This window comes from Uranotaenia lowii, chromosome 2, assembly GCF_029784155.1.
Source record: "Uranotaenia lowii strain MFRU-FL chromosome 2, ASM2978415v1, whole genome shotgun sequence".
Classification (NCBI taxonomy): Eukaryota; Metazoa; Arthropoda; class Insecta; order Diptera; family Culicidae; genus Uranotaenia; species Uranotaenia lowii.
In genome coordinates this window covers 234,268,956-234,279,711 of record NC_073692.1, presented here as the reverse complement: position 1 = coordinate 234,279,711, position 10,756 = coordinate 234,268,956, and the positions used below count along the sequence as shown (strand labels likewise).

The 10,756-nt window shown below is 39.5% G+C and overlaps 1 protein-coding gene across 1 annotated transcript; it reads right to left on the bottom strand.

Annotated features, from left to right (window-relative positions):
* Positions 1 to 549: 549 nt before the first annotated feature.
* On the bottom strand, positions 550 to 1,791 carry LOC129742413 (lipase 3-like). The gene has a single exon (XM_055734312.1). It carries the CDS (start codon positions 1,789 to 1,791, stop codon positions 550 to 552), a length of 1,242 nt encoding a protein of 413 aa, XP_055590287.1.
* Between the last annotated feature and the right edge of the window lie 8,965 nt (positions 1,792 to 10,756).

Sequence of the window (10,756 nt, the reverse complement as noted above, 5' to 3'; positions counted from 1 at the left end):
TGACGCTCTCTTACTTGGGTTTACCGCTCAGCTTCGCCACACGTTTCAAATATGGGAGTTCTCCCTCTTTGCTATCTCTCTCTGAAAATTTCTTTGGGCCCGGCTAGCAAAACTACCAAAATGAGCGTGGCGACGAACGTGTTAACAAGTTTAAAACAACACAATTTTTTTTTTCTAGATTATAGTCGTTTTACCATCTTTATGGCATTCACGACTTTATATCAACGTTGCTTTTGGCGAACAATTATTGAAAAACTTATCCGGAACTCTTGGGCTCGAACTCGCGGACATCGGCTAAGCCGGCAACTGACTTATCAACTGAGCTTTATCACATTGCACACTACACAAATTTAGATTTGAGCGCGGGATATGGCCACTGTATTTTGTGCATTGATTCATCATTCGGATTTACCTTGTAGATTCAAAAAGGTTTGTTCACATTGGAATTACATTTTAGGTTAGTTTCACAGAAAAAAAGCATTATTTTTAATATTTAATAAAAAAAAAATTGTAAACTGAATAAAGTGCTGCATTTTTTCAGCTTAGCTTTCAACCATACCGCGTATTTCGGTGCACATCTCGCATACTTTCCAAAATTTCCCGATAAATATGGTGGGCGTTGAATCCAAATAAAAAATCTATGTGGTTCCATCCGTAGTACGAGATCTTGTACCTTCGAACCATTCCGGGCAATCGACGCACCAGTTCTTCGACATCTTCAGGCTGATTGATTGGGTCTGAATCACTGTAATACAGCGACATTGGAACCCGAATATAATGCAAGGGATACAGAGAGGGTGGATTTACTCCATAATGCCGCATATTCTCCCGATTGCCGTAGTCGTACTGCTGAAAGTCCTTAACTCTGTACAATTGAGCGTAATGAATCAGCTGATGAATCGATGCTCCCGCTGGGCTGTACTTCATTATCTCCGGTATCAATTTACGATCGATGGAATTATGATAACCAAAGTAGTACCAAACATTCATTAGGATCTGTTCCGGTTGAATGAATCCGGATTGAACGGCTCGAGTCATCAAGTCTACAGGAGTTCCCACTCCTCGATTTCCAAGTTCCGGAGTGTTCATCACCCTAGCGGCAGCTTCCAGTTCCTCACGACGGTTAAGGATATCGGTTACTGGCGATGTCATATGCCATAGGAAGGCTACTGGAGACGACAAGTGAACCGAGTAGAACTTGTCGTTGTATTCTGGCCGGAGACTGTTCAGTACCAAAAATTGCGTTGTACCTTGTGAATGACCTATGTAGTGAACCTTTGGATGCTGAGTTACTCGACTGATGAAATCAATCATCGCGGGCAGGTCAAAAACTCCCATCTCATGGAAACTGAACTGCCAAAATTGCTTCAGGTTCGAGCTCATCGATACGTGATCCCGCGAAAAAGTGTTGCCTCGATTGTTGCCTAGCCAAACGTCAAATCCATTTCTATAAGCGAGAGCTGCCAACGAGAAGTTCATTCCTAATGCCAGATAGTCCGCCGAGCATCCGAATAGCCCATGCATGATCAGGACTGGAGGTTTGCCCGGATTCGGTATCCGGACAGCTGTCAAGATGTATCCATCGTCAGTAACGATTTTGTGAAGTTTCACCGGTAAACCATGGCGTAGAACAGATTGTTTCTGAAATTGAAATTGATCCTCTGGAAGTTCTGACTTGAGGCAGAATTGAAAGTTGCTACCTACCAATAACTCATCCGGGTGCACACTAAAAATTTGAACGGTGTTCAGCAGAAAAACAAGAACCAAAGGCAGCCAACCGTAGCGTTCCATTTTGCTGGCCAAACTAAACTAATTGCTGTCATCTTTCATCGATCCAATGGATGGGTGATGCATCGGAACGGAAATAATTAAAACCGAGTTACAACGCTCCCGTTAATCAGAGATCAACATTTTCTGCTGAATTTAACATGCAGTCACTTGAATGTCATTCAATTTTTCGCTTCACAGCAAGGTATCGAACATATACGTGAAACAATCGTTTGGTTCGTTTTTTGACAAGCAATCAATCGGTTACATTGTACAAACATTGACTTTGACATGAGAGATGCCAGTCTTAAAATGAGTGATTGAAATTAATATACGTAAATAATTCTTATTGTAGGTACATATATCAATGATTGTCCTCCATCAAATTGAGTCATGTTCCGACAAATTTCATGTTTCTTATTGACAACTGGAAGATTAAGAAATCTTCAATCAAACCTGAGATTTTTTCATAAAATTGATCGCAAGAAATGTCGAACGGATTGAGATGAACTTACAATAAAGTTAACAGTTAAGGAGATTTTCGAAGAATTATTCTGAATATGTTTTATCAAGCTCGTAAGTTCTGAGAAATTTAATTTCAAAATTTATTTCTTAATCGAAGAAATCATGAAACGAAATGCAATTCACGTGTTTATTAATAATAATATACCTTTCTAATCTCTCAACTAACCTCCCCATAATCTGTCCTTGAGCTATCGATTGATACACTTTAAGTCTCCCACGCGTTTTGAGGCAACTGTACATTTGCACTAGATTAGCGCCAGATGGATAACTTAGGCGGCTTTCAGTTGTCAATGGTCGCCATTCCGGTTTCCTGCATTTAGAAAAAGACACCTCCACCCATATAATTAGACCTGGTCAGTTGCTCACAAGCTGCAGCTAGGAGTTGACAGTGCCTTGGTTCGCCCAAACGTCGTCGTCATTCATCAAACTCGAGGGGCTAGGCAATGACAGAAGTTTTCCACCCAACGGTTAAAATTTCAACATTCAAAACTTCCCTTCCATCATGGACCGATCTTAGGGCGGGCGGCTTTTCGCCCAAGCAAGAGAACGGCCATTGAATTTGACTAACGGCGTTTTCTGAATCATTTGAGCGACTCATTTTTTCCCCCGATCATTAAAACCAAACCAATTATTTGTGGTGCTTGAAAATTGGTTAATATTTTTAAGGCCCTGCAGCTGGTCCACTGCGGAGTGACGGACGATGATTAGGAGGCCAACACGTGGAGCTGCCTGGCTGATGAAACGCCTCCATTCCGAGAGCTGATGGCCCTGCGAAGATTGCCACCGCGAATCGGTAAAGATCGAGATTTAACCCAACTGGGCCGGTGAAAACTATGTATATGCTCAGCTTAACCAATTTTGCAGGTTATCATTAGTCGATCAAAGAATATCCGGAGGGTGGATTCGTTCTTGAAGGTCGGCTCTGCCATTAAGCATTTGTTCAGACTGAGAATAACTGGCATTCGAATGTAGGAAAGGTGTTATCGTAAGCTTGCCAGATTGCCCGGTTTTATCCGGGTTTGCCCGGATATTTGATGCAAAATTTCGAGAAAGTCCGGTCCGGCCCGGTTGCCCGGATATCGTGAAAAAAGTCCGGATATTGCCCGGATTTTTTCACAATTTTCAGAAAGAAACCAAAAAAAAATCAAAGTTTTGAGTAAGTTTCAGCATAATCGATTAACGGTATGGAAATTTTCAACGGTTATTTCAAATAATTTCGCTGATTTACTTTTATAAACCTTTAAATATTTAAGTGTTCCAAAAAGTTTCTGGAAGTCTGCAATTACATTAATAAAATATTAATTTCATTTTTTTTTTGCATTTTTGCTTTGCTTTTATGTATAATAACACCTAAATTTTGCCCGGTTTTTGCCCGGTTTTTGGATTTGAAAAATTGAAATCCATGCCCGGATTTTGCCAGGTTTTTTTGAAAAAATGCACGGAATTGCTAGGCCCGGATGGGAGTGGAAAAAATTCTGGCAACCTTATGTTATCGGGTAGTAAAATCATAACGCTCTGGTATGGAATTTGAGAGTATTGTTAATTATGGCAATTGGAGATACTTTATAATGATATTCAAAGTAGTTCAAATGTTCTTTAAAACGCTCAACATATGATTTAAAATATTTATAATTTAATTGATTTTTCGGTTAATCGTTTACAGAATTTAGACTTTGATGATAATGAAAATCATCAATTTTCACTTTTAATTTTAAATTCTAATAGCAAGATTACTGAACCGATAGCCATTCTATTGGATTGTAGTTTTGAGCTGTCTATAACACATCAGTTTGCTGTGTTAAAAAATTACGACAAATTATGAAGAAATCAAGTTTTGCAACGAGTTGCAATCACAATTATTTGGCATACCGCAAAAGACCGTTCAGTCTGAAGGCTTTAGAATCAAGTTTTTAACCACAAAAAAAAGTAACAGTAGAGATGATAATGAAAAGATTATATAATGTTGGTTCCGAATTCGAGGAGTTGGAGCAGCTACATTGTTCCCAAGAAACACGAAAGTTCTATCAGAAACTCCACGCATCCCCCAAAGCCTTCGTGCCGCAAGCCGGAATGTGCCACGATAAGGACGGGGTCATGCTGACGGACAATCGTGAGGTGATCAAAAGGTGGAAGCAGGTATATCGCCGGCGTAGCCAACGACACAGAGAAGTCTCTCCCAACGATGAGTGAAGTTGAGGAAGCCATTCGCCAGCTGAATAGAAACAAATCAGCTGGAAAGGATGGCATCGCAGCTGAACTCATCAAAATGGGCCCGGACAAATTTGGTCGATTGCCTATACCGGTTAATGGTCCGGATCTGGGACACAGAGCAGCTTTTCCGGGAAGCTGACCAGACTGATCAAGGCGACGATGGATGGAACGCAGTGCTGTGTGCGGATCTCGGATGAATTGTCGCGGTCATTCGGATCACGCAGGGGGCTTCGACAAGGCGATGGTCTATCCTGAATGATGTTTAACGTGGCGCTAGAAGGTATTATTCGACGAGCAGTCGGCGAAATGCGGAATACTATTTTCAGCAAATCCAGACAACTTATCTGCTTTGCCGACGACGTTGATATAGTCGGCAGATCATCTGCGGCGGTGGAGGAAATCTATCGCAAACTGAAACCGCTTGTCCAGTAATATCAAGGTCACGATCGACGACGACGAGCTAGGGATATTCAAAGACTTTGTTTATCCCGGCTCACTGGTGACCGCAGACAATGACACCAGCCGTGGGATCCGGCGGCGAATTATCAGCGGAAGTACGTCTCGGTGGTCGAGTGGTTAGCGTGGTAGAACGGTAATCACTAGTCCACTGATGGCATGGGTTCGATTCCCATCTCGGTACTGGGTGTTAAATGTTAATCTTAAGTTGTCCACGTCATTTATTCAGTCTGTAAAGCCTAAATCGGCTAAGACGGTGTATGTCTTTCTAAAGAAGTCGTGCCTACTATGGACTTCACAAGCAACTGCGGTCAAGAAGACTTAGCTCTCGCAGGAAGTGTAACCTGTTTATGACGCTCCTTAGACCGGTTGTTCTCTACGGGTACGGGACGTGGATATTGCTCGAGGAAGACCGGCGTACACTCGGAGTATTCGAGCGAAGAGAAGAGAATCAGCTTTGGCGGCGTGCAGGAGAAACATTGCCATCTGTTGCCGACAGATAAGATCCAGGTATTAGTTCAGAATTGAGCGATGTTCCTTGAACAGATGCGGCCGCGTCCTATACAAGACGCACCTTATCCGGCTTACGAGGATTCGTCACTATGTTTAACGGCAAATACCAGATGTTCGCCTTCGGTGTCCCATCAAGCTCTTCTTGGGAGATCACATGAGAGTATCCTTTTCCACATACTCTTGGATCTGCCGCTGTACATTTGTCCTTAACTGCGGGTTCTTAGCCAGTCTTCGAGCCAAGAGAATGGACCTTTTATTAGCCATGGGAAAGCTGTCGGGGAAGTTGCGTTGTTCATTTCGTCAAATCAATCCAGTTTGGTACTTATTGTCCGAATAAGTTGTTGTATTTTACAGAATATCTAATGCTTGCTGATGCTCCTTCGATAGTGGTGGTGATATGTGATTGTCAGCATCATCTAACAAGTATTGACATCTTAGCATATCATGCAGCTGTTGATTGCTTAGGTCATCTGCTTCATGAAAATTTACGGACACCTCGGAGGTTGTTCCGTTCTCGTATGATCCATAGATGGTCCAGCCCAACTGTGACCTAACAGCAATCGGTTCGCCGGGTTGCCCGACCCTAGACTCCAGTGGGGCAAACACGTGCAGGTTGTCTAAACATATCATGATTCTTGCCTTTTCCAAATTATGATCAACAGCTGGTAAGTTTCGTAGGTGGAGGTATTTGTCACGAATTTCGTTGAAACCAACTTTTTCTTGTGGAAGCTGTAGTTTAGAATCCGTGCGAACATCTTTCAAAAAAATCTTTTGATCGGAACCTCTTGGCGAAATAAGAATATTTATTTTGCGAGACTGGTTTTCGTATTTTTCACATTTCCTGTCCAAGACTCTACCATAGGTTCGAAATTGGCAGCGGCTTGAAGTTGTTCAGCCACGAAATCTTCTAAAAGTGTCACTGACGACCCTTCATCCAAGAAGACCAGCGGTTTATTTTACACAATAAACGACCACGACGACATAAATTTTCTGCAATGTCAATCCGACAAAAAGGGTTATCGGATGTACTGGTTTGATCGGCTTTTACTGCACAGTTCGGTCCATTATTTGGTTTAATCAAAGATCTCATATAGTATCAAAATAGTCGGGATGTATTTCTCTCTAACAAATCGATGGCAGCGCTAAAAAATGAGGCTTATTCTGTGACTCGAGTGACGTGGCTCACGACATTTCACTTCTTCGTCCTGATTCCAGAAAATGGAAAGAAATTTGAGTATGGATGAGTTCTGAAGACTAATAACTGCTCATCTGAACGAAAATTTCGAGGCTAAATAGAGAGGCTATTTAAGCCAGCAAAATGAAATGAAATTTCCCAAGTCACGTCACTAGCGTCGCAAAAAAAGCCCAATTTTTATGGTGCTGCCGATCTGCAAAATGGGATCTAAACAGAGGGATGGCAACCTGGTTCTTCTTGCGAACATGAATCCTTTTCTTTTTTCTATCAATCAGGAGAGACGTTTATGGTGCATTCCTGTCAAAGCCGTAAGGAGTTGAAAAAGTCAAGATTCCAACCAATGAGGAACCAAAATAATTGCTGAGAAGTGTGCAATCATTCATAGTTCTCTAGGATTTGACATTTACTCCGGTTCCTTGACAGCACGTCACTTCACTCACACCATGATTGTTTTAATTGTTTACAGTTTTGTAAATTGCTCTTGTGCACGCGTGTGAGTGAAAAGTGTTTAAACCCGAGGTTGAACTCCAACCCTTAGTTGGCGCTTTCTTTCTTTCATTGTTGATTTTGAAATTCTCTTTTTCCCAATTGCTAACATCAAAATTTTAGAACTTTTATTCATTATTGAAAGGAATCTTAACTTTCTAGTGCCAAAACCCGCCTTTGGACGGAATTTACTTAAAATCGGCGTAAAATCGATTTTCACTTACATTTTGTGCAGAATTTCTAAAATTTGTTGATATAACAATCCATGCTAATAAAAAATGTTTGACAAGCAGTTGTCAAAAGCTGCAGCTAGAGAAACTTAAAACATGAGAAAGCTGGAAATGGACATATTTTTCTATAAAAACCGATTTCGATCAGAAAAAATGATTGGCAGTTAAATTGATTGATTTAAAAAAATCCTTAGTTAGGTAGGAGAGATGAAACATCAACTGCGTCTTAAGGCGGGGTTGAAAAACATTGACAACAATTAAAAAAATATGTTTAATATTTACCTTCAATATATATTGAAATATCTCTGATCTTTGTAGTTTAGTTTGCACATAAATTATATACAAATATTACTAAGAATCAGTCTTAATATATTTAAAAATTCCGAGAAAAAATTGTTGAAGTGTTTAAAAACTTCCTCCTCAAAAGTACTGATAGTCAAGTTTCTAAGTCCCTGTGGTTTTGCAGATTAAAAAAATTGCCAAATTTTGCCAATTGGTTAACTCAATGTGAGGGGCTGCTCAACGACGTTCAAAGTTGAAGGGAAATTGAAAACATTTGTTTTGAACGAACTTGAAAAATACTGTTTAGATTACGCATGCGATATTCTTTTTCTTCTCACATCAACATGGCCAAAACTTGTATGCATCCTGAAAAATGAAAAACTTCCGTTCCACATTTTTCATTTCAACTTAGAATCTGATACATAGAACATGCATTGCAGATACTACTACGGCCAGGCCAACCATGTGATGAAAAACGCAAAAGATACGTGAACAAGGGAGGAATTAAGCTTGGAGTTCCCTGTCAAATGCTTCATATGATTTCATATGATACATTATATGATTTTATAGGGTTATGATGTTTGTGATTTTCTTCATATAATATAAATAAGCAAAAAAAATAATAATACAGATTCATCTTACCAAATTAAAGGAAAACGAAGATTACGGATGATTCGGGATGCAGACATAGCTTCAACTGCGGCAAAAGTTTCTGGGAACGTGGCTTGACTGAATCAGGTTATGTTGTGGAAACTGCTGCCTTGCCTTGATGTACCTGTTAACTCATTATGTGAAATAGTTTTTATTTCAAGTTTCTTACATACATGATTTTCCCTACACATTTGTGTCGAACTTTTTCCATTTTCCCTAAATTTTAGTAATTTTAGTTATTCAACCATCTAAAGCTGTTCGGGTCAATATGACCCGAAGCGCAGATTTAAAGCATCTTTATCATCATTCCAATACACTGAAGAACTGAAATGTTTCAGACATCAAGTATTTTCTAGGACAATGATAATCAAATTAACAAGAATATGCTAAAATTTGAGTTTTGAAAATCGGTTTATTGAGTTATGAAATACAGGAAAGCAAAGGCATTAAGATATTTTTCAATAACAAAAAATCTTCATGTAAAAAACGAAACGGATATTTTGCGAAAAGCTTTGGAGGGTTAAATCAACTTTAATACTGACTGGCTTTTAGAATTCTTCCATAGACTATGAAGAGTGTTCCTATTGTATTATTTACCATAACATTTTCAATCGAGTTTTTCTTTATAATAAATGGCTAAACCACATCAATTAATCCTAATACCATAGCACCTTCTACCGTATAATTAATTCCACTATTCTCCGTTCCGTTTTCATTTCCAGGTGAGCCGATCAAAACCGATCAACCCTGAACTCTGGTGAGTCGTGTAGGCGCCAAACGGAAGAAAAAATATGCTTGCAGTTCCGAACGCATGCGCCTCAACTCGGACTCGAACTCAAGCGTCAAAGCTAGTAGTTAGTTACCAGTTGAAAAATGTGGCAGCAAGTCAACCAACCAAGAAAACCATCAACCGACAACTATCGGAAATAAAATATATTTAGGTGATCGAAAGACCCGTGCGATCAGGTGTATAATTTTACAATGTACAACGATCGATGGTCAGCCAGACAGACAGTTGTTACTTTTGTATATCATATAGAAGACATGCATTTATTTCCTACTGGCCCAGTCAATATCACCGGTAGTGTTCAATGATCATTCCGGCAAACCCTTTCAGTCCCAAAAATATACTTCGAAAAAATTGCCAAACTGACAGCTGTTAGCTTTTTTCGATTCAAACTACCGTCTAGCCAGGTCCAAAGTCTTTCTCCATTACAAACATTTTAACAATCGTGTTCGGTGGTTGTAAAATTCAACATTTATAAAGTACCGAAGCATCGCTTCTTAGAAGCCGCCCGCCATGTTTCTGACTTTGATTTGGCAGCTCTACAACAAATTTGTAAGACACCCAACAGGGCTCATGTCGGCGCGGGCCTTTTTTTTCGTACGAAATTCAGCAATATTGGTAATAATTTGCAGCCAACCATCATCGATCGCTCACCATGTCCGGGTATGGTTTGAAAAAATAATATATAGGTATAGCAGGGTATATCAACTAAAAATGTCGGAAATCTGATCCGTAGGTGGCTTTTAAGAGGCCCCTACATTTTTCCACTTGAAGCCAAGGCTGCTTTCGAAAGCTCTGGAGAGTAAGAATAAAATTGCACGTGTCTGCGCTGCTTGATAATTTTCGATCAACACTATTCGTGGTGGCGTGTTAAACAGTCATGATGGTCGATGTTGGGGGTGAAATATTTTGATGGAACGTGGGGTTTTTTTTTTATTGGTTTAAACTTTTTGCCGGGGTATATGCGGGTGTACGATCGCGATCGATTTTGGTGGTCTTCGATTTTGCAAGCGTCAAACTGGTCTAGCACAAATTTTCAATTTCCGTGTAAATGCAGCATGCGGGTGAAGATTAATATCGACATCCTGTTGCTCTGAACTGTTCATGTTTTTCAACCGTTTGTTTATCATAAACGCAGCAGTTGATCTATTAAATAATCTTAATAGTTTTTTTCCAAAAGGTCAAACCTGAACTCTGTTGCATTCAAATGAAAGTGGTCAGTAAAGTGTAGATATATCGATTTACGTAATGAGATTTTAAATAAAAATGAATTGATTTGAAGTTTTGTTGAGTGTAAATCAAGAATTAATAAAGCTCACAACCACGGGTTAGATCTCAGGTAACAATATAGAGTTACAATCAGTGACAAAAGTTAGTATCCATGAACATTTGCATCATAATTTGAAAATTTATATATTAACAAACGCATGATGCAAAACAATCATATTCCAGTTACTGGAATCCAGCATATAGAAATGAGATTTAAAAAGTGAAACTACGACTTGCATTTTAATGTATTTTAGCGCAGACTGGTAATTGAATTATAAAAATATTTTGGTGATGGTCCGTAAATTTTTTTACATCAACAGTGTTGGTAGAGCATTGAAAAAAAAGCAATATAAAGATTGTAGGTGATCATTAGGCCAATCTGCA

What these genes read in the sequence shown, in the direction of transcription:
- LOC129742413 (XM_055734312.1), bottom strand. Translation starts at nt 1,791, where the DNA reads ATGGAACGCTACGGTTGGCTGCCTTTGGTTCTTGTTTTTCTGCTGAAC.